The sequence below is a fragment of the Bubalus kerabau genome, chromosome 4 (genome assembly GCF_029407905.1).
Source record: "Bubalus kerabau isolate K-KA32 ecotype Philippines breed swamp buffalo chromosome 4, PCC_UOA_SB_1v2, whole genome shotgun sequence".
In the NCBI taxonomy this organism is placed as follows: Eukaryota; Metazoa; Chordata; class Mammalia; order Artiodactyla; family Bovidae; genus Bubalus; species Bubalus kerabau.
Genome location: NC_073627.1, coordinates 153,266,715 through 153,291,645, shown reverse-complemented (window position 1 = coordinate 153,291,645; position 24,931 = coordinate 153,266,715). Strand labels below are relative to the sequence as shown.

Here is a 24,931-nt window from a genome sequence, read left to right as displayed (position 1 = left end):
TAACAATGCTCTGTATTTGCATGCCTACAACGGTAGCCACCAGCCACCTGTAGCTGTCGAGCACTTATGCTTGGCTGACGAGCTCCATCTGTAATCTTAATTTTAATGGATTTAAACCAAGTAGCCGCATGCAATTAGTGGCTACCTTGGGCAGCTACAAAACAATGCACACCCCAGGCATCCTGAAATTATATTTCAGAAATGTCCAAGATAACAAAATTTGCAGCTAGTGAATTTAGGTCTTGAGGAGAGAAACGGTTATGGAGACCACAGCCTGGGGAAAAGATCTGAACACTTTCTTTCTAAAATTTATATTAAAAGCATTGAAGACAGCCCATGGGAGGATGACAAACATTATATTTTTCCTAAGTAATCAATGTCTTATAATTAATTTCAGGCTGACAGCAGTGACTTCAATACTTTAATCCTGACCTAGTTTTATCAAAGCATGTATAAATTTGTGGCTTAGTAACAATAACATACAGGGACTTCCCTGGTGGCCCAGTGGTTAATAATCCACCTTGCAATGCAGGGGTTATCAATTCAATCCCTTGTCTGGGAACTAAGATCCCATGTGCAGAGGAGCAACTAAGCCTGGGCATTGCAACTACTGAGCCCCCACTCTCCGGAGCACACAAAGGTCCCACGTGACGAACGAAGATCCTGCATGCCACAACTAAGATTCAATGCAGCCAAATAAATAAATAAACATTTTTTAAAACAACAATAACATACATACGAAAGAGCACATTTTCTGGACAGTAAGCCTATTCAACAGGCATATCTTTGCAATTTGTGAGTCAGGGCCCAGAAATGGAGGGCCACCAGGATTCTGTAGGTGGCAAAAATGTCAGATGAACTGCCCTCTATGATGCCTACTGAGAGAACTGAAGATGGTCTCAGAGTATGTGAGTGCCTTTCTCTCCCCCAAATTTTCCAGGAGGCTCTGCTTTCACACATTTCCATCACACACCACACTTTGACCCATGGGCTGCTGACACCCTTAATTTTCCTCTGCAACTCATCTTGGCCACACCACTGACCACTAATCCTTCCCAGTTCTTCTCAGACCACTGTCCCGCCACCCATCTGCACTGTGGACAAATGGCCCAGCATTCCACACAGCTGGGGCTTTAGTCCTCTGCGGTAGCTGACCACAGCACCTCCCTTCCTTTCTTCTTCGTCCCATCCCCAACACCAGGACTCCTGCAGTTAGGCTAGAGATTGCCTGGTGGTCCCTGTGGTGGAGGAGAAGGAAGAAAGGGCAGAAGGAAAGTGACTTCGGTTTTAATCCCTTCGTGATGAGTGACACCCTCGAGGCTAGGAGCCTCTGCCAGGCTCTTTCTGTCCCCGGTGCACTACGAGAATCACGACTGCTGTTTCTCAAACTTCTGCATACCTCAGACTCTCCAGGAGGGCTTCTTAGCACACAGAGTGTGAGCCCGCACCCAGAGTTTCTGATCAGGGAGGTTTTAGGGCGATTCCAAGAACTCACATTCCTAACATGCTCCCACGTGCTGCTGGTGATGCCGGCCCAAGGACCACGCTGAGACAACCCTGCCTTTTCCTGGAAAAGGACACCCTCGCAGCATCTTGCATCTGTTCACCTTGCAGACGTTAGCAGACACAGCCCTCGGGAGAACACTTCCCCAAGATACAGCCTTCCACTAATGAGACCAAAGTCCCCACCCCCAGGTGTGCTGCATCCTCACCCAGGTGGGCTCACTGAGCCAGGTCTTCAGAGACGCTCTTGGCTTCTGGTCTGTGTACACACACACTTGCTTGTTTTTGGTGCCTGGCATAAACATCCATTTCTGCTCAAAGTTATGACTTTTCCGCACGAGCGTCAATTCCCAGTTCCCTCTCCATGACTCTTCCCTGACCTCAAATGCATGCATAAACCTAAGCTTCTTGGATGGAAGCAAATCTACAGACACATGCAGCCAGGCAGTACACAGGAACTCAAACTTGGAATAATCACAGTCCTATATTAGGAGTGCCGGTCAGAGATGAAACCTGGCTCGCTGAACCTACTCATTCCATGGAAAGCGGGGAGAAGACTCCAATGTGGACACTACTCTGGGTTCAACAGTGATGGAGGCCTGGGCAGAAAAGCCAGCAATAGGGCCTTGAAGAAAGGCTTTTCCTCTTTGTGAGAAACAAGTAACTTGGCTTCCAGGCACCCTGCCTAATTTCTCCTGCAACTAACTTGCTATACCTAAGATATCCTGTATCTATCCTTCCAAGAAGAATTTAAAACATATCAACAGGGGGTGAATTTTCAAACTTAAAGTCTTCATCATGACCACTGGTCATCACTGCCATGAGATGTAGAAATCCAGAGTCTGCCTGCAATGCAGGAGACCCAGGTTCGATCCCTGGGACCCACTCCAGTATTCTTGCCTGGAGAATCCCATGGACAGAGGAGCCTGGCAGGCTACAGTCCATTGGGTTGCAGAGAGTCAACAAACCTGGTACCAAAGGACATGTACTGAATGACTCTACTTAGATGAGATACCCAGAAGGCAAATTCCTAGAGAAAGAAAGTAGCATGGTGGGTGCCCAGGGCAAGGGGAGAGGGCAGTCAGTGTTTGATTGGGGACAGAGTTTCAGCTGTGCAAGATGAAAACGTTCTGGAGATGGACGACAATGATATTCACAAAACAGTGTGAGTGTACTTAATGCCGCTGGACTGTGCACTTGAAAATGGTGTCAGGTTGGTAAACTCTATGTTATGGGTATTTTACCACAATTTAAAAATGTGAAAAATAATCAGTTTTTCTTAAAAAGAGTAATATGCCACTGAAGTTGGTGAAATGGCTCTATTTTCCCCCATCTCACAGGCCAGACTTAGCCTAACAGAGCAAAGTAGTCCTCTTCAGACCACACCTATTGCATCAACACTCAATGCATGCGTGCGTGCTTAGTCACTCAGTCGTGTCTGACTCTTGGCGACCCTGTGGACTGTAGCCCGCCAGGCTCCTCGGTCCATGGGATTCTCCAGGCAAGAATACTGCAGTGGGTTGCCATGCCCTCCTCCAGGGGATCTTCCCGACCCAGGGATCAAACCCAGGTTCCCCACTTTGCAGGCACATTCTTTACTATCTGAGCCACCAGAAAGGTAGGTGGTAAATTCTTCTTTCCATAAAATCCCACAGGTACAATCACTGACACACCCGTGACCCATCACTGGCTGCCCACTGACCCATGGTGGGCAAAGGAAAAGAGGTCAGTGGGTTTCCCTAAAGCATAGTCGCCATGAAGAGCACCTCTCCAGAAAGCAGCATCCTGACCCTGCCACCCCACAGGCATGTCTCTGGACAAGTCATGCTGCCTCTCTCTGCCTCAGTTTTCTCATCTGTAAAAGGGACTAATAATAGTACCTGTCTTGGTGATTGTCCTAGTGAAGGTTATCATTACTCATGGGACAATTCTAAAGTGCACAGAGCTGCCCTTGACCCAAAACAAGCACTGAAGAAAGATTCTGACGGCAAGAGGAATCATACTTTGCTTTGCACTGCGAGTAGACAGCTTTCCTGAGCAATCCCATCAGAGCGTAAGGTTTCACTGGAAGCTTTACAAACAATCTGGATACCGTAGCCACTCTCCATCCAGTTTAACTAGAACCTTAAGCAGGGAGGAAGAAACCCAAATGCCATATGTTAAGCTCCCCAGAAAAGCAGAGATTCTCATTAGAGTCACTGGAGACATTGGTACATGACGTAGATCCCACTATAGATGAATGAAGAGCTCCATCAGTGAGTCCATCTCACAGGCAAGGTTGAAAATCACACAGAGGGAGTCGAGGGGACAAAAGATGGGCCTGCAGACCACAGAAGCTGAGACACAACATACCACGAGTGGTGCCCCAGAGAATACAGCAAACAAACAGCAACAAAAAACACACACATTCAAAAGTATGACAGATGAAAATGAACTGAAATAAAGGAAGAGTTAATTAGGCCCCCCCCCAAAATGGCAACAGATTATTGGGTACACTTTTGGGGTACAAGCTGATAAAGTTACTCAATTTCAAGAATTCATATTTTCCTAGTAAATCTTTGACCTGCTTTTTTACCTTCTAGTAACTTGGGATTAGATACGTTGTTACATAAAGGGCTTCCCAGGTGGCTCAGTGGTAAAGAATCTGCCTGCAGTGCAAGAAACACAGGTTGCCTGAGTCAGAAAGATCCCCTGGAGAAGGGCATGGCAACCCACTCCAGTATTCTGGCCTGGAGAACCCCATGGACAGAGGAGCCTGGCAGGCTACAGTCCACAGCGTCTCAAAGAGTCAGACACACTGAAACAACTTTAGCATGCACACATGCACTACACATAAAAGCCAAAGAGAACAAATCAAACAAAAAGGAGAGAAAAAGGAAGCACTGAAAATAGAAAATGTAACCCCAAAAGACAACAGATTTAAGGCCGTATTTCAATAAACATAACAGAGGAAAACTTGTTATCTAGAAGAAAAGGACAATCAGGATCAAAACCCAAATAAAGCTATTCATTATAGTTAAAATAGCTATCTAAACCAAACAGCTAGGAAGCAGAAAAATCTTTAGAAACAAAGACTTACTAGACAACTAAGAACAAAAAAAAAATCACATACTATTAACATATATGATTTAGTAAGAAGCAAAAAACAAGGAAGACACTTTTAAATTATTAAGGGTACAATCCTCAGTGAGGAACTTTCATTAATATATGTAGCAAATACCACAGTGCCCAAAAGATTGAAATAAAATCAGAGGTATAGAGAGAAATAATAGCATAGAATATCGAATTTACCTCTCTGCCTTAGGCAAATAAAGAACACAGGAAGTAAAAATAAATCACTAATCAATTAGGTTGCTCTAAACCAAGATTTGGGCTCCAAAATCACTGCAGATGGTGACTGCAGCCATGAAATTAAAAGATGCTTATTCCTTGGAAGGAAAGTTATGACCAACCTAGATAGCATATTGAAAAGCAGAGACATTACTTTGCCAACAAAGGTCCGTCTAGTCAAGGCTATGGTTTTTCCTGTGGTCATGTATGGATGTGAGAGTTGGACTGTGAAGAAGGCTGAGCGCCAAAGAATTGATGCTTTGGAACTGTGGTGTTGGAGAAGACTCTTAAGAGTCCCTTGGACTGCAAGGAGATCCAACCAGTCCATTCTGAAGGAGATCAGCCCTGGGATTTCTTTGGAAGGAATGATGCTAAAGCTGAAACTCCAATACTTTGGCCACCTCATGCAAAGAGTTGACTCATTGGAAAAGACTCTGATGCTGGGAGGGATTGGGGGCAGGAGGAGAAGGGGACGACAGAGGATGAGATGGCTGGATGGCATCACTGACTCGATGGATGTGAGTCTGAGTGAACTCCGGGAGTTGGTGATGGACAAGGAGGCCTGGAGTGCTGCGATTCATGGGGTCGCAAAGAGTAGGACATGACTGAGCGACTGAACTGAACTGAACTGAAACCAAGATTATATCTAAGTTCCCACTTTACATAACAAATAATAACCATATTTTTAAGCCATTGCTGCTGCTGCTGCTAAGTCGCTTCAGTCGTGTCCGACTCTGTGCGACTCCATAGATGGCAGCCCAGCAGGCTCCCCCGTCCCTGGGATTCTCCAGGCAAGAACACTGGAGTGGGTTTCCATTGCCTTCTCCAATGCATGGAAGTGAAAAAATAAAGTGAAGTCTCTCAGTCGTGTCCGACTCTCAGCGACCTCATGGACTGCAGCCCACTAGGCCCCTCCATCCATGGGATTTTCCAGGCAAGAGTACTGGAGTGGGGTGCCATTGCAAGAACATCCAATTCCCCAACACCAAAATACAGCAGACCACACTCTCTATGAACAAAATGCAGTGGAACTAGAAAATAACTCCCTGGAGGTATTAAATGTTCTTCTTTACTCTTGAGTTGCAGAGAAAATAAAAATTGAGATTAAAGACTATCTGGAAAATAACAACTTGTAACAAAATCTAAAAGCAGTAGCCAAAGCCACATGCATAGGAAAATTTGTAACCTTAAAAAGTTGCCTTACTTATAATAAAATTGTTCTAAGGTTCGTGTAGAAAACTAAATGTATAAAGCTATGGTAATTAATTAAAAACAGGAAGACATTGAATGATCTCGAAATAAGACCAAACAAAAATGGAATACCCAAAAAAAAGGCTGTTTGCCAACAACTGAAAAGGAACACGTTATTCAATAAAAGAGTTCAGGGCAACTCACTTCTCTGAGGAGAACAACTAAAGCTGGATCAAAATTCCATGTGAATGAAAGACTTAACCATAAAAAATGTCGTAAAACTTCCTCAAAAAAGGTTAATTTTTTAAAATTATCTTGGAATGGAAAAGAGGTTCCAATGTCTGATTCAAAACTCATACATAAAATAAGAGCTAGCTTAGCCTGACTCCATAAAACTTTCTGCGTGGAAACAATCATAAGCAACGTAAAAGGAGAACCTGAGAAGGAAATATTTTCGTACACTCTGGGATAGACCTAAATAGTTTTAGAAGTCAATGAAACAATTGAGAACAATGAGTTGAAAATTAGTAGAGAAAGCAAACATTTATTTCCCAGAAAAAAATAAATAAAAGACTTATGAAAACATTCAGCCCCATGGACAATTTTTTAAATGTCAATACCAAGAATTAACATGCCATTTCTCTGTTGCAGACTTACTAGTATTAAAATGCCTGACAATTTCCAGTGTTGGTCAGGACTTGGAAAAACCAGAGAAGCTCACACACCCTCGCTGCCACATAAATCACTGCCACCTTTGGGAAGTGCAACCTTGTAGAGTCTATAAAAAGAATCTGTATCATTACCTTGGACAAAGAGATTCACTTCTGGGAACTGACTCTACAGATACATAGTGTAGAGAAAATAAAAAGGTATGTACAGATGTACCTGTAGCACTCTTTCCTGTAACAGTTAAAAATCAGAAGTATCCATCCATAGGAGACCAGTGAAATAAATGATGTGTATCCAAATGGCAGGTATTAACAAGGGTTTTTTAAAAATGAGGTGCACAGCATGCACTAAGATGGAAAGATCTGCAAGAACTACTGTTATAGCAAACCTCAGTTCAGTAGGTAAGGTATAACCTCATTGTATACAAAAACAACTCAAGGATGTTACAACACGGATGAGCCTTGGAAACATTACACTCAGTTAAAGAAGCCAAATATGAAGGCCACATAATGTATGATTGTTTTTATATGTCATTTCCAGTATAGGCAAATCCAGAGGGACTGTAAGTAGCTTAGTGGCTGTAAGAGGCTGGGGATGGGAGTGAGAAGTCACTGCTAACGTAGGAGGTTTCCTTTGGGAGTGAAGGAAATGTTCTAAAACCAACAGAGGTGATGGTTGCACAACACAGTGAATGCACAAAATGCCACTGAATTGTACACTTTAAGTTAACTTTATGTTATGCACATTTTACCACAATTTTTAAAAATAAACAAAAGAGATGCACAGACAAGCACAGGAACCCAGGAAATGTCTGGAATGAAGTACAAAGACTGTGGGCCAAGCTCACCTGGGACCTTTGCAGGTCTTCCCTGGTGACTCAGAAGGTAAAGAATCTGTCTGCCAAGCAGGAGACCTGAACTTGATTCCTAGGTTGGGAAGACCCCCTGGAGAAGGGAATGGTTACCCACTCTAGGATTCCTGCCTGGAGAATTCCATGGACAGAGGAGCCTGGCGGTCTACAGTCCATGGGGTTGCAAAGAATCGAACATGACTCAGTGACTAACACTTCTGCAGGGGAGGTGGAGGGTGGTTGAGAAGTGAGAAGGGCTTTTCATTTTATACCCTTCTCAGTTTTACTTTTTAAGTCATCACCATTTGTTACTGGGGCTTTTTGGTTGTTGTTTTTCTTGATCATTACTCAATCGAGGAATAAATGCATAACCCTGATTTAAAATGAAAACAGGAAATTCCCTGGCTGACCAGTGGTTTAGACTTTGTGCTTCCACTGAAGGCGACCTGGGTTCAATTCCTGGTCAAGGTACTAAGATACCCCAAGTTGTGCAACATGGCCAAAAAAAGAAAAAAATTATAAAGTAAAATGAAAACAATTCAGAAGAAACTACGTGAAGTTCCTCTAAATAACACCCAGATGCTAGGACAGCCCTCTAGTAAATATTTGCCAACAGAAAAGATAGAAAGCATTGTTTTGAGGGAGTTTTCACATAGTGATTTTAAAAAATAAAATACTTGCAATCATAAGTAGATAGTTGGGCCCAAGCCAAAGTTCCCTCAGTATCATGACATCCCATGCCCCCCGCCCCCCCACACACACCCAAAACTTAGGGCAGGACTCGTTCCACCTCTGGGGAAAAAACTAATTATAAAGAACATTTTTAAAAACTTAATCCCAGGCAGATCAACTTATACCCATACTTGGCTTTCCTTCTTTCATTTTGTTTTGAATCAGTTTGGCTTTTAGATGCCATAGAAATCTGTGGTTAGTCAACTAGAAGGAATGTGATTATCTTGGGTTTTTTCCTTAATTATTATTTTTTTAAATAAGAAAATAAATGGGCTCAAAGTTTAGAGTAGCAAAAAAAATATATAAAAAGGTGAACCTTATCTGAACTCTGAAAACGCTTTGCTAATTAAAGGTAATTGTGCCTAGGCGTTGCCTTGTAAAACAAAGGATTTTCCTTCTTCCAAAATAAAATGAGAAAGACACATCGAATTTAGCAAATAGTGAAGAAAAACTGGGATGTATATAGCAGAAAAGCAGCTGAATTTCAACAATGAAACATGCTTGACCATTACTGAAACAGTCAGAAGGTTGTATCAGAATTATACCTCTTGTTGACATTTAAGAAAGCATCCTCTGGGCTCCTTCTTATAAAGCTGCCTTCCAGTCAGAAGCCCCAGCAGCCACTTGGTGGAGGCTGACACCCCTACACATGCTCATCCTTAAAACTCATCCTCTGCAGGACTCCATGCTTACCTCCCTCTCCAGCATCCAAGGGTGCCTACATCAGGTGCCCCTCCGGGAAGGGGCTGGCCTCATCTCCCTGCATCTTTGCCCAGAGTCTCCAAAAAGCTACAGGGAAGCCCTCTGGGAGTCCTGCTTGGCAAACTCAGGGCCAGCCCAAAGTCAATACCTTTTTCTGCCCACAGGACCTTCCTGTGGCCTCCAGAGCTACCCCTGCATTTTGGAACAGGACAAAAGTGAAGAAAGGAGCTGCTGACCCGAAGGAAAAAGGAATGGACTTCCAAGAGCTCCCTCCCTCACCACCCCTCTCAACCCGCTTGCTCTTTCCTCTCCATTTGGCACTTCCAGGGCCTCCCTGCAGGGCCAGCCTTCAAGGACTCCAACAGCCTCCTGCTTCAAAGGCTCCCAGGCCCAGATAAATCACACAGGCTGACAGCCGCCCCATCCCAGCGCCCAAGGATGTGTGCTTTTGTTGGATTTTGTTTTCGTTGTTACCCAGGCTCCCCCAAGGGAAACAAAGGCTGGGATGGGTGCCTGACATCTTGGGGCCTCAACAGCCCACCTCTCTCTCCTCTGAGCTCCAGGAAACTCCCATCAAAGCCTCTCTTAAGAGCCAGGCAAACAGCTGGAGGAAGGGAAAGGGGACAGATGGGTGACTGACCAAAGACATCCAGGCTTGGACACAGGGCTGGTCCCACAGAGGTGCTCGGGAGACCACACGGGGCCGGCCAAAGCATCAACCAGGGAAGCAGTCCCAAACAGCAAGCTTTCCAGGGAGTAGACTTGCCCTCTGATGCCAAGGGACTGGCCTGAGTCAGGCCATAGGCACACAGAGAGAGTCTGACCATGCCCACACTGGGCCTGGTGACTCTGACTCCTAACTGCATCACTAACCAATCATGGGGCCAATCCAGTTTGCTGCCACCCCAGGCATGATGGGTTCAGCCACAGAAGTGTCCATTAGCAGTGGAACATTTCTATCAGTTGAATTCCTATGCAGGTCCTCTGAAAAGAAAATCGATAGAAAGCAATACTTGATTAGCCTGCATGTAAGTGCAGAAGTGTCTGTATGAGTCAGCTTCAGCTGCCTTGACAAAGCACCACAGACTAGGGGGTTTCAACTACACACCTCCATCCTCCCACTGTTCTGGAGGCTGGAAGTCTGGGATAAAGGTGTGGGCCGAGCTGCTTCTTCTGAGGGCTCTCTCCTCGGCTTGCAGACAGCCACCTTCTCCCTGTGTCCACAAGTGGCCTTCCCTCTATGCCCAAATTTCCCCTTTCTATAAGGACATCAGCCATACTGGATTAGGGCCCACCCATGATGACCTCAGTTTATCTTGGGTACATCTGTAAACCGCTCTCCCCAGATAAGATCACATTCTAAAGTACTGAGGATTTAGTTCAATTCAGTTCAGTTCAGTTCAGTCGCTCAGTCGTGTCCGACTCTTTGCAACTCCATGAATCACAGCACGCCAGGCTTCCTTGTCCATCACCAACTCCTGGAGTTCACTCAGACTCATGTCCATCGAGTCAGTGATGCCATCCAGCCATCTCATCCTCTGTCATCCCCTTCTCCTCCTGCCCCCAATCCCTCCCAGCATCAGATTCTTCTCCAATGAGTCAACTCTTCGCATGAGGTGGCCAAAGTACTGGAGTTTCAGCTTCAGCATCATTCCTTCCAAAGAAATCCCAGGGCTGATCTCCTTCAGAATGGACTGGTTGGATCTCCTTGCAGTCCAAGAGACTTTCAAGAGTCTTCTCCAACACCACAGTTTAAAAGCATCAATTCTTCAGCACTCAGCCTTCTTCACAGTTTTAGGACTCCAATATACTATATCTTTGGAAGAAAACACTAACCTGTAACAGTGTAATATTCTCTTTATGACAAAAGGAATGAACTTCATCTTGCATGCACACGTGCTCAGTCACTCAGTTGTGCCCAACTCTTTGCAACCCCATGGACTGTAGCCACAAAATCTTGAAACGGTACATTTTGAAAGACAGTTCCAATCATATTTCCACCTCAATGTCCTTTTTGGTTTCGGTTCAGTTGGTCAGTTGTGTCCGACTCTTTGCGATCCCATGAATTGCAGCACGCCAGGCCTCCCTGCGGAGAAGGCAATGGCACCCCACTCCAGTACTCTCGCCTGGAAAATCCCATGGATGGAGGAGCCTTGTAGGCTGCAGTCCATGGGGTCACTAAGAGTCGGGCACGACTGAGCGACTTCACTTTCACTTTTTACTTTCTTGCATTGGAAAAGGAAATGGCAACCCACTCCAGTATTCTTGCCTGGAGAATCCCAGGGACGGAGGAGCCTAGTGGGCTGCCCTCTATGGGGTTCACAGAGTCAGACACGACTGAGGCAACTTAGCAGCAGCAGCAGCAGCAGCAGGCCTCCCTGTCCATCACCAACTCCCGGAGTTCACTCAGACTCACGTCCATCAAGTCCGTGATGCCATCCAGCCATCTCATCCTCTGTCATCCCCTTCTCCTCCTGCCCCCAATCCCTCCCAGCATCAGAATCTTTTCCAATGAGTCAACTCTTCGCAAGAGGTGGCCAAAGTATTGGAGTTTCAGCTTCAGCATCATTCCTTCCAAAGAATACCCAGGACTGATCTCCTTTAGAATGGACTGGTTGGATCTCCTTGCAGTCCAAGGGACTCTCAAGAGTCTTCTCCAACACCACAATTCAAAAGCATCAATTCTTCGGCGCTCAGCTTTCTTCACAGTCCAACTCTCACATCCATACATGACTACTGGAAAAACCATAGCCTTGACTAGATGGACCTTTGTTGGCAAAGCAACTAGATTTCCTGTATTTTGCTTCAGTTTCAGAATATAAGATAATTCGGATTCTCTGTGGCCATTTTCACAAAGAAAAAGTATTGCAACAGTGCTCAGAACAAACTTGGGGTTCTAGGCTTAAACAGAGATGGCTGCTCCCATCTACACCAAAACAAGCTGACCCAAAGCTGTCTAAAGAGACACCACAGGGCCGGCATGAAGCAACCCTGAGGGCATCCTGCATGATGCTCTAAAAACATTAAATATGTTCAGAATCTAATGTGTTTTTTCTTAGTATTTATTTATTTGGCTGCCTTGGATCTTGGTTGTGGCACACGGGATCTTTGCTGTAGCATGCAGGGTCTTTTGTTGGGGCACACCAACTCAGTTGCTCCGAGGCATGTGGGATCTTAGTTCCCTGACCAGGGATCAAACCTGTGTCCCCTGTACTGCAAGGTGAACTCACACTGGACCACCATGGAAGTCATCAAAATGGAATTTAGATTGAATATTTGCAAAGTCCAGAGAATCCAACAACCCAGAGAACTAGCTGAACTAGTTTTCTACATCCCCAGGAACTAGTTTTCTACATCCCCAAACTTCCATTTTTTTACCCATCCATGTGCTGTGCTGTGCTGTGCCTAGTTACTCAGTCGTGTCTGACTCTCTGCAACCCATGGACTGTAGCCCGCCAGGCTCCTCTGTCCATGGGGATTCTCCAGGCAAGAATACTGGAGTGGGTTGCCATGTCCTCTTCCAGGAGATCTTACCAACCCAGGGATCGAACCCAGGTCTCCCGCATTGCAGGAGGATTCTTTACTGACTGAGCCACCAGGGAAGCCCAAGTGGGTAGCCTATCCCTTCTCCAAGGGATCGTCCTGACCCAGGAATTGAACCAGGGTCTCCTGAAATGCAGGCAGATTCTTTACTAGCTAGGCTACCCCAGAAGCACTTACCACCCATGCTGCTACTGCTAAGTCACTTCAGTCGTGTCTGACTCTGTGCGATCCCATAGACGGCAGCCCATTAGGCTCCTCTGTCCCTGGGATTCTCCAGGCAAGAATACTGGAGTGGGTTGCCATTTCCTTCTCCAATGCATGTAAGTGAAAAGTGAAAGTAAAGTCGCTCAGTCATGCCCGACTCTTAGCAACTCTGGAGCCTACCAGGCTCCTCTGTCCATGGGATTTTCCAGGCAAGAGTACTGGAGTGGGGTGCCATTGCCTTCAACCCAAAGATCAAGATGCACCCCTGAAGAGCTTATGAATCGCTTAAAAACTTCCACATCTCCTCAACAAATTGACTTGCCACATTTTCCCTTCATCTTCCCCTCTGGCCAGAGCTGGACAAGAATTTGTTACAAAGCAAACAGCAAGATGATGGGAGAGAGGAAGTAAATGTGTAACAGTTCCTGCTAATTTATCTAAATGTGTAGGCATGAATGTTGTCCCCGAGGCTTATAGACAGGATCCAGTAAAGTAATCCCTAGCACAGGAGGTATGGTGGAATCGAAGATCCTGAAGATTCCTATGACGCCTTCCTATCTCCCCCAGGGTGACCACTGTTGTCAATCTGACTTGTAGATTGGAGGCTTTATTCTAGAGACAGCTTTATCCACAGAGAGAGGAGAGGGGCGTGGGACATTTTTAGATCAATCCCATGCAGAAGGATATCTTGTGCAACTTGATGTTGTCCCTACCCAGAATTTCACTTTGAAATCTTCGTCTGTGGGCATCTACAGAGTTTCATCTTCATTTTAGCCACTGTACAGTAATCCACAGTAGAGACATGGTACCACTTCAATTATTCGGCTTCCATTAAAAGACATGCTGATATTTCCAACTTCTCACTATTAGAAATGGTGCAGCATGGTTTCCAGGTGTGCACATACTTTTGTAGATCAGGCCACAGAATATGTGTATTGTAAATGTCACATGGCCCTCAAAGCAGTAGCTTACACACCACCATGCCACCCTCTTCATATCACTACTGACATGTTCCTTATGACCCATTTCTGACCTCAGGCAAGGCTCAGTCAGAAGTACCTTGGGATAACTGCCTCATAACTTGCATTTTCTTGAACCCTACTAACACCAAACTCTTTTTCTTAAGTTTTGGGTCTTTTGTGTTTTTTTGCATACCGCTTGCTGTGCATTGTGTCCCTTTTAAATGGAACATTTTTTTTACAAGTTCTTTACGTATTCTGGTTACAGATCTGCTCATCTGTCATATATTTGGTAAAACACAGTCTTTCCAGCAAACAGTCTGAATTTTCAAGTGGGACGTCAAACCATCCACCAGGAAGCACAAAACTGAGTCTTGCGATATGTTGTTGTTGAAAAGGGGAGGAGGGTATAATACACACCAGAAAGCTAAAATGCCTTCTCTCTCCCTTTCTACACCTTAACAATCTTTGTGTTAATGAGTCCAGGGCTCTGAGAAGGGTGTGGGCTGGCCCACTCTGCAAGGCTCTGCAGGGGCATCTCTCCTGGAGACAGTCATAGGAGCATCCTGCCAAAAGAGGATGAATGAAGGGCAGCACTGGACACAGCTCAGTGGGGCCTTCCCTGTGCCCCACACACACACCACACACTTTGCTGCCCCAAGGCGGGGTATCCAGGCCTCTGCATCAGGACCCAGCTCTGTACAGGTCCCTACCACACTGAGGGCAGCCTTGGGAATGCAGAGAAGCAGCGCCTATACCTGCTGGAATTTGGAACCTCAGACCCAATGGGACTCCTTCTGGCTGAAGGCCATTCTGATGGTGAAAACCAGGGTTTATGGGCACACCTTGCCTGGGTCCCGCTGCAAACAAGCCAAGTGTGAAAGGCCATTTTCCAGGAAGTTGGGGAAGCTGGGCAGAGCCTGGGTATCAAGTATCACTTGCTTGTGATAACAGTACAGAGATTATGTGGAAAACAGGTCTTACCATTCATGCTGAAGTATTTACAAGAGAAAAATTAAAGCTGTCCAGGACCCATTAAGTGGGCCAGAAGAAATGAAATGAACAGAACGTGTTAACTGTTGAAGCTGGGTGAAAAATATATAGGGGTTCCCTGTACTAGTCTAATTTTATGTATACTTGAAGTCTTCTATAGTAAAAGGCTAAGGTAAAAGATGTTAGAAGTTCTGGGGATCCAGAAACTGGAGTAAGACTTGGTGATTTTCATTCTTTGATAAACACAGTGTAGGTAAAAGGCACGTGGAGCCTGCCCCACCCCATCCCTAGGTGAGGTGCGATACCATTTCCCATAAAATTATAACCACTTGAGTCTCTCTAAGCAAATCTGTTCAACCCCATTATAGATTTCACTGGCCACAGTCACACATTTGTATCAATTAACATAATTTTCATGCCTTATTTTGAGATAATTTCAAATTTACTCAAAAGTTGGAAGATTCATGCATGAAACTCCCCCATACTTGTTACCCAGATTCACTAATTTTTCATGTTTCACCCCACATACTTCATCATTCTTTCTCCATACTCACACTGCTTTTTATTCTGAACTAAGAATTGATTGCAGACATTATGCTCTTTATCCATTAACACTGAGTACACACTTCCTAAGACCAAAAATATTCTCTCACAGAACCTCAGTACAATTAACAAATTCAGGAAACTGAACTCAGACCACACTTTTAAATACTTGACCTCCATAGTCCAATTTCATCAAAGTTTCCAATGATGTGCAGGTCAGTTTTCACTCTAAACCAGTCCTCTTCAGAAACATGCTGCATTTACTTTTCTCGTCCTGTAGTCTCCTTTAAGTTGGACCTATTTCTGGGCTGTTTTTGTGAACTATAAGATTTGTTAAGGTGTCTAAAAAGCAGAGACATTGCTTTGCCAACAAAGGTCCGTCTAGTCAAGGCTATGGTTTTTCCAGTAGTCATGTATGGATGTGAGAGTTAGACTATAAAGAAAGCTGAGTGCAGAAGAATTGATTCTTCTTTTGAACTGTGGTGTTGGAGAAGACTCTTCAGAGTCCCTTGGACTGCAAGGAGATCCAACCAGTACATCCTAAATGAGATCAGTCCTGGGTGTTCATTGGAAGGACTGATGTTGAAGCTGAAACTCCAATACTTTGGCCACCTGATGCGAAGAGCTGACTCATATGAAAAGACCTTGATGCTGGGAAAGATTGGGGGCAGGAGGAGAAGGGGACGACAGAGGATGAGATGGTTGGATGGTGTCACCGACTCTATGGGCATGGGTTTGGGTGGACTCTGGGAGTTGGTGATGGACAGGGAGGCCTGGCGTGCTGCAGTCCATAGGGTCGCAAATAGTTGGACACGACTGAGCGACTGAACTGAACTGAACTGACCATCCAAAACAATGCACCGATTCAGTGCAATCTTCATCAAAATCTCAGACACTTTTGTCAAAAGAGAAAATCCACCCTAAAATTCATATGTAATTTCAAGGGATCCCAAATAGCCAAAGCAATCTAGAAAAAGTTGAAGCACCCATACTTCCTGATCTCAAAACATACTACAAAGCTGCAATAATCAAAACACTGACAAAAGGATAGACACAGACCAATGGAATAAAATAGAGAATCCAGAATTGCCCCGCTCTACATGTGGAGCAAATGACAAGGATACCAAGACTATTCAATGAATAAAGAAAAGTCTTTTCAACAAAGGGTACTGGAAAAACTATATTTCCACATTAGAAATAATGAAGTCAAACCCCTACCTTAACTGAAAATGGATCAAGGACCTAAACAAAAGCTAAAACTATAAAACTTTTAGAAAAAAACAATAGTGGAGAAGCTTCAGGACATTGGACTTAGCAACAATTTCTTGGATGTGACACCAAAAGCACAGGTTTAAAAAAAAATAGGTAAGTTGATTTTTTTAATTAAAAATTTTTGTGCATCAAAGGATATTATCAACAGTGTGGAAAAGCAACCCACAGAATGCGAGAAAATAAATGCAATCATATATCTGATAAAGAGTCAATATCTAGAGTAGATAAAACTCCTACAACTCAACCAAGACAACCCAAACAATCTGATTTAAAAATGGGCAAAGGATTTGAATAGTACATGCTAATTCACTTCAGTTGTGTCAACTCTTTGCGACCCTATGGACTGTAGCCCACCAGGCTTCTCTGTTCTTGGGATTCTCCAAGCAAGAATACTGGAGCGGGTTGCCATGCCCTCCTCCAGGGAACCTTCTGACCCAGGGGACCAAAACCACGTCTCTTACATCTCCTGCACTGGCAAGCAGGTTCATTACCATCAGGGGCACCTGGGACATATTTCGAAAAAAGATATACCAATGGTGCATGAAATAGATACAAATGACATGAAAAGATGATCAACATCACTACTTATTAGAAAAATGCAAATCAAAGCCACAATGAGATCAAAGCCACTTCACACTCATTATGAAGGCTGTTATCAATAAAGCAGAAAATAACTGATGTTGACAGCATGGTGGTTACTCAATAAAGTAAACTTAGAATGACCATACGATCCAGCAATTCCACTTCCAGGTATATATCCAAAAGGACTGAAAGCAGGGACTCGAACAGATATCTGTACAACTATGTTCATAACAGCACTATTCACAACAGCCAAAGGTGGAAACAACCCAAATGTCTGCCAACAGACAGAAAAAGCGGTAAAGCAAAATGTGGTGTATGCACGGGGTGTAGGTACATGTGTGCATAATGGAGTATTACTCAGTCTTAAAAAGAAGTATTAATACATATTCTGAGATGGATGAACACTTGAAAAGACTGTGTTAAGTGAAAGAAGCCATTTACAAGAGGGCAAATACCATATACTTCCATTTATTTGAGATATCTATGGTAGTCAGATTCATAAGTAGAATGGGGACCGTCATCGCTAGCAGGAGGAATGGGCCACTGGGGTTTAACGGGGGCAAGTCTCCACCTGGGGGATAAAGACAAGTCTGGAGATGGACAGTGGTGACGTGGCACAAGGTGGAGATACTTAACACTGGGGAAATGCACACTTAAAATGGGTTCAAAGGTCTTATACATATTTTACCTTTATTTTTGGCTTTCCTGGTGGCTTAGATAGTAAAGAATCTTCTGGCAATGCAGGAGACCCAGGTCCCATCCCTGGGTAGGGAAGATTCCCTGGAGAATGTATTCTTGTCTGGGAAATCCCATGGACAGAGAAGCTTGGTGGACTATAGTTCATGGGGTTGCAAACAGTTGGCCATGACTGAACGACTAACACTTGCCTTTATTGTAAAAAGATCTCAGGTAACTGATGTCACTTTCTAGGTTCTCCTGTGTTTCTTTTTGCAAAATAACCAGATGTACAACCCATCCCTCCATGTCTCATGTTCGCTTAAGACAGAGCTCCCCCTCGTCACCATCTCCTCCGGTAGCCTTTAAGCTGCTCTAGAAACATATTCAGTGTTACACAAAGACTATAGTGACCTGGTGGTTATTTCCCTGTCTGGAGAAAAATTCTCAATTCCTAAATGTTATTTCCAAATGTTCGCTAACAGTTGAAAACATAAGGCAACACCCTGCAACAGGACACGAAGGCGGACACTTAACCGAATGTGACCCAGAGGTTGTGCCTGAAAGCCTTCTCAGCTTTGGCCCTCACTCCCTTTCTACACCCCTCTTACCATCCACTAGAAAGTGGCTCACTTTCTAGATGGAACTCTTACGTCCCCCCCGTCAATTCCTCACCATGCCCCAAATCCTACTCATTCTCCTTCCCAATGCCCATTGTCTGCCAGAAGCCAAACTGTTGTGTGCGTCCCTCCTCCAGACCCCTAAGGAATAACTGGACATTTCCTTCTGCCTCAGTTTCCTCCCAGGATGCTCCTCCACCAGGACCGTTCCTGGGAATTCCCCCACAAATCCAAGGCCAAGCCCCTTGGTTTTTCAAGCACCTCCTTTCTGGGGTGCAGCTACTACCCACTTAGCTCCCCTACCACTACCCCTGGCTGCTGCCAAATTATCCTCTGAAAATATGGCTGCAGCTCACCATATCTTGCCCTGCTTATCGCATCACACCCTGCGTTTGCCTGAGAGCTAAGATCCTCACCCTCTTGACTCCACACCATTTCCCCTTCTCTGAGGACAGTGCTCTGGCTGCTCTTGGTTCTGCCTCTTTCCATGCCTGCCCTTCTCTCAGGCCTTTCCCATCTGCAAACACATTCCACAAACACATTCCACCGCATCCCACGTGGTGGCTCCGAAGTAAATGAGAAGATCTTGGGAAGGTTGGCCACTATCAGGCGTCATCACAGAGCTGTGGGCTGCAGGAAATCTTTGGCAAATCCTAGCTGAAGCGTATTAAGGCTCAGTTCAGATGGCACTGAGAATTGGTCCATGAACATGTTCTCAGATCATCTCCCCAGCTCCCTGTCTCACCTCTACTGTGATTTCCTTCCCCAAGTGGGAAACTGCTTTCGCACGCCCCAAATGTGCCTGGCATTGTGCGGGGGAATCCAGCCAGTAATCAGGCAAGTTTCTTCGTCCTTTCTTGTGCTGGAATTCTTTGCATCTGTGCTTTAAACCTTGATGTGATATTTGTTTCCTTTCAACACTTGAAGATTCCTCCATTACGACAGACTCAGTCTAATCTGAATCAACAGTCATCACTCTGACCATTTCATGTGCTTTTTAAATGGCACTGAAGCCATGATGTGGCCCTCCCACACACATGCACACACACAACATGTTCATATAATTTTGTCTAGCCCTTAATATGTGAATTCTTTAGAAATAACATTTTCCCCAAATCAGCACTATATGATATGTAAGTGTATACGTGTCGCCTTGGTCATCACACCTCTGCTAAGCTCCTCTTGGGGAAGCCTCTCTAATCTAATTCTACAGATTAGAGTCAGTCAATCCAGTTCATTTTTGCCATCAAATCTCCCACAGTCAACAAATAGAACTCTAAGCAAACAAGGTAAGCCCCTCCCTGACTCTGGACTCCACAAGACATTCCTAAAACAACAGTGACTAACACAGAGACGCTTGGCAAAGAGGACTGGTGGTGGACAGAGCTTCCTGCAATGCTGGAGATGTCCTCTACGTTCCTGGACCATTCAAGCCACCCGTCACATTTGCGAGCTAAATCATTTCAGTCGTGTCCGACTCTCTGCAACCCTAAGGACTGTAGCCCTCCAGGCTCCTCTGTTCATGGGACTCTCCAGGCAAGGATACTGGAGTGGGTAGTCATGCCCTCCTCCCGGGGATCTTCCCAACCCAAGGATCAAACCCACATCTCTTGTGTCTCCTGCATTGGCAGGCAGGTTCTTTACCACTAGCACCACAAACATGAGGCCCCTGAAATGCAGCGAGTGCAGCGGAGGGACTGAATCTTTCATTTCAGTTCAGTTTAATTAATTTTAACCTAAATAGTTACATGTACCTATACTCCACAGCAGAAGCCTACAGTGAGGATTTCTGTCATTTAAGTGCACGCTGGGTTAACTCGCCCTCCAGGAGGGCACCCGAGGTGTGGAAACCCGGAGGCTGGAAGCATCTGAGACTTGGGGGAAACCCTCCCCCACTCCAGGAGGATTTGAAGAAGCTGCCACATTCTCCCCAGATAACATCTCAAAAGTGACAGAGCACTTACTAAAGCTCATTCCAATGACAATTAAAGACACACACACCACATCTCTCTGGACATTCTAGAGGACAAGCCACTTAGTCTAATCAGGCTAGATTGTTCTGTAATTATTTCCTTCCCTATGGCTTTTGATTTTTTGGTTCTTTCAGTAGAACTTGGGGGGAAAAAAGAAAAAAAAGAAAAAAAAAAAACAGAAATCCCCAAAATGGTACAAATAACACCAACACAATTCCTTATTTTTGAAGTTTTCCCAACACTGTTCAACAATTCCTTGGCCACTCTGTTAATATGATTTTAAACAGATCACACCCCAGACATATTTTATGACAGCAGCACATGCAAGCAGAGCTGTCCCGCCCTTTTTTCCAGCTTGGCAAGCTCCTCGGCAAAACCAAATAAATACATACTAGAAGAAGGCTGGTACAAACCCCAGCCAGTTGCAGCCATAATTAGTGGGCCAGAACTGGTCTTGTTGCTTAGATTTTTATTTCAAAACTCAAGAAGCCTGCACTACCCACCAAAATTGTAGCAATTCTTTTACAGTGATACAGTTCTACAATATAAAACCAAAGAACTCAAACAGTCACTGAGAAGCAATGTTTTCAAAACCAGTTCTTTCAGCCCAGCTGTCCTTTCATGAAATTGCTATCAGACATGTAAAATCCAGAGTTAATCAGCAACACTTCTCTGCAAAGCAAAGCCCCCTGGTTACTTTGCTTTAACACCTTCCAGGCATGGTATTCATAGGGTCCACCTGGCAGTCACCACAGGGTCCCCAAAGAAAGAAATATCTTAATGGCAACTTTCTTTACCAGGAACATATCACAGCGCATAAGGGGATCCCCATGGGGGACAGCAGAGTAAACCCAAAGCTTCACAGCCCAGCCCAGCCCTTCTCCAGGTGGTAACCACAGGATGCTGCCGGTCCCCCTCCAGGTTCCCAGGGAATGGACCAGATAAACACCAAAAGGCCCCTGACATCAATGAATGTTTTAGAAGATGGTTATAAACCTTGGGTGCAGATAACAGTTAGTAACCCACTTTCTCTTCCCTGACTACAATTTGGAAGTATATAATTACACCTCTCCCTGAGAAAAGAGTTAGCATACCGAATCAGAGTGGCCAGGGCTCTGCAGATTGGGGGGTGGGGGGGCCAAGCCTTTCACACCCAGTTCCCATTTCAATGATAATGATAACTTTCCACATCCTGGCCTCCCGTGGAATGCATTTTAAAGGAGTGCCACTTCTCCAGCTGCAACCTTGCTTTAGAAATCCCTCTTTAGGGGATTAATCTTCCCTACCTGTCAGACAGGCTGTTCCCCTGCCCCTGCATTTCTATCCCATTGATCTCAGGAAAAGATTCCAAAGGCTAGAGCGTGAAACCCAAATTCTCCCAGGCTTCAATGTCTCAAAGGTTAAACCGAGGGTAGAAAGACAAAACGGTCACAGGGAACAAGTAATTCACGACAAATCACACCATAACCGAGAGTGACACACACACACAATTACAGCGGGATTTTGACCAAACAACAAGAAAACGTTTTAACAATAAAAATAGAAATGGTATTTCACGTAGCCTTGTAAATCTGCAGATCGCTGTCACCCAAAACCCCTGGTCAATGTACCTTTTTAAACTCATGTTGCTTTTCTGAAGGCAAAATGTAAAGTAGATTTCTTGTAAGTTGTCTAACCATGACTTGCTTTACTGATCAAGAGTTCAGCCTCGTTGGCTAGAGCCCCTCGGTCACCTATCGCCATTTTTATAAACAGTTCAGTACAGCAGCTCACACGGAATGCCGCATAGTGGTGGTCATTGTCCAGATGGCATTTTTGTCAAGTAGACATGAGGGTTAAACTTGCTTTTGCTATTAAATACCAACAATTTTCAAATGTGTGCTTCTTCTTTTCTTGGTACACAGCCATAATAAGAAAAACATGCCGCCTTACTATAGAGTACATAAAAACTTTTCTTTTTCCACAGTCTTCTTTTCCAAGATGTTTTCATTTACTTCTTTTCAAATGGATCACTATCATTATTTATTACCGCCATCACTCCAGGGATCTGGGCCAGAAGTCGACATTGTACTGTCAAAATCAGGGGTGAGGAGACCCCAAAACTCCCAGCCTGTCAAACCCAGGCAGAGCACAAAGTCCAAAATTAAGCATTTGTCTCCCTAAGGAACAGAGCCTTCTATAAAAACATAGAACTTATAAATCCTTTCAGAATAACGTTTCCTTGTTTTTACATAGTAACGTATGTTTTGAGTATAAAATACACTCAGATTACAGGGATTCCTCTTTACAGCAGAAAAGATGCCAAATACTTGAATCTCCTGTAATCATAAAATTGTATTCATAGTTTGAATATGATCTTATTCTTTGCATTTCCACCTCACCTAACATTCAGAAGAAAGAGAATTATAAACAGCTTCCTTACTCCCTCCCCTATAGAAATTACTATTATTTCACTGGAGAAAGAAAATTACCTCCACACAGGGTTCAGAAATTAAGGAAAGTGATATTGGATTGCTTTGTTCCTCGGAGATTTCTTTAACTCTACTGGAAACTATGGCAATGTTTAAACTCCTCTGCCCAAAATGCGAGCAACTTTCCAGTCTTGCTGCAATCTTGATTTAAGGAACAGACCCATCACCTTTTCTCACATCACCCACTTCCAACTCCCCCCTGGCAAATGCAACTAAAACCGCTGGGCCACAGGTTTGCGCAGTAGGGTTTTGCAGAGCAATTAACCCCCACATGGCCACCAGGCAAACGCTGTTCAGTGGCACGTCGAGTCCCGTGGTTAAACCCCTTCTTTCCCCTCCCGCAGCGCAGCAAATGCACACCTTGACTCGAAACGGGAGAGGGATTCTAGCGGGATAAGGGGTGCAGAAATCTAGAGAGATGCTGTTTAAAAGGCACAGACTAACTTAGGTCTGATTTACTTACCTTTGTACCCTGCACCTTGAGTGGCTTACACTTTAAGGGACAGCGACAGAAACGCAAACCCCTTTCCCAAATAAAGTAACCAAGGATGTGTGACGTAATTGGCTCTTGTATTAAACCCAAACGCCCCCCAGGAAAGGCTGCCCAGCATTCCTGAATCGTTGGATGGATCCCTGGAGCGCGCAGTTGGCAGCAGAAGACGAAAACCACCGAGCCCCCTTCTTGTGTCTTTTGTCTAATTCTCACCTACGTGCAGAAATGCCAGGGGGAGGGGGCACAGTACATTGAGTGGGGGACACGGAGACCCACTTAGGTGTAAGGGGCAGCTCACACATTTCTGGGTCACGAGGTGAACCCCCTTAGCTTTCAAACCTAGAGGTTCCACCGCCCTCCCTCGCCGCAGCAGGGTGCGGGAAACTGGCTGGCGGGGGGCGGGGTGGGGGCGGGCAGGAGGGTGCTGCGGGTATCGGGACAGCGTGGCACCCTAGGCCGATCCCCCTAGCTTCCACCGAACGTGATGGCACCTCTTGCTCGCCCCGGGGTCCACGCAGCCCAACAGCGTGCGACCCTCGAGGGGAATGCCACCCGGGAGCCTGGCCCACCCTCCAGCCAGCCCGAAAAAGGCTAGGTCTCCAGCAGGGGAAAGGCAGCCCGGGGACCCCGGACCCCAGGCACAGGAAACGCTGTTTTGGCCACTTCTCGGCGGTGGCGGAGGGGGTGAGGGGCCAACAAAAGGGAAGCCAAATTCCCTTCCAACCAAGGGGCGGGGATCGGGAGCCCCCTTCCCTGAGCCTCGTCCCACCGCGGCGCCGGCCCCGGGGAGATGTCGGCGCAGACCGGGGCGCCGCGGACCTGGAGCTCTGGAAAGAACCTCGGGGAGCAGGGCCGAGATAAGGTCCTGAGAACCTCGGACACGTCTGAGGACCCGGGCGCCGGCCGCATTCACACTCACGACCCTCGGAAACCCCCGGCTAGGGGCTCCTCGCGGGCGCCGGCGCCGCCCGCCCTAGCCTCTGGAAACACTTAGGCGTCCCAGGAGCGCGCCTTATTGAAAGCAGCCCCGGGCGGCGGGGCGCAGATGCGGAGCCGGGCTGAGGTGGGCACGGGAGGGGGGCCCCCGCCAGGCGCCCCTCGCCCAGGAGCACCGGCGCCGGCGCGGCGGCCGGAGCAGCAGCATCGCGAGGGAAGGGACGGGCGCGCGAGTGGCAAGCCCTCTGCCCGCGCTTGGTGCGCCCGGGCGGACGCGGGCTGGTGAGTCCTACCTGAGGCCCTGGACACGCAGAGCAAGAGAGCGGCGACCGCCCAGACGGCCGGGACGCACAGCCACCGCAGCGCCGAGCCCCGGGCCATGCCGCGGGCCGTAGGGGCCTGGGCGCGGGGATCCGGCGCCACTACCCCTGTCGGCCACGCGTCCACTGCCCTTTCTCCTGGGCGCTTGGCAAGTTGGTCCCTTTCGAGGAACTCGTGGTCCTCTTCCTCTCTCGGCCCGGATGCGCCGCTCGGCTCGGGCCGGCCGGACGCGCGCTGGGGGCGGACCGCGGGCAAGCAGGGAGGCAGGGTCCCAGGCTCGCCCGCCCCGATGGGCAGAGCGAGAGGCCAGCTCTGGCGCCCCCTGCTGGACGGACACGCCTGTAGCCGGCGGGGCGCGCGGGCAGCGCG

General features: G+C 46.1%; 1 protein-coding gene across 1 annotated transcript in view; it reads right to left on the bottom strand.

Moving 5' to 3' along the window:
* Positions 1-24,731, bottom strand: part of ROR2 (receptor tyrosine kinase like orphan receptor 2) — a 241,976-nt gene extending 217,245 nt beyond the window's left edge. The window contains exon 1 of the mRNA XM_055579113.1: positions 24,535-24,731. Coding sequence (XP_055435088.1) covers positions 24,535-24,622 — 88 coding nt within the window. The 5' untranslated portion in view covers positions 24,623-24,731. The remainder of the gene's footprint in view (positions 1-24,534) is intronic.
* Between the last annotated feature and the right edge of the window lie 200 nt (positions 24,732-24,931).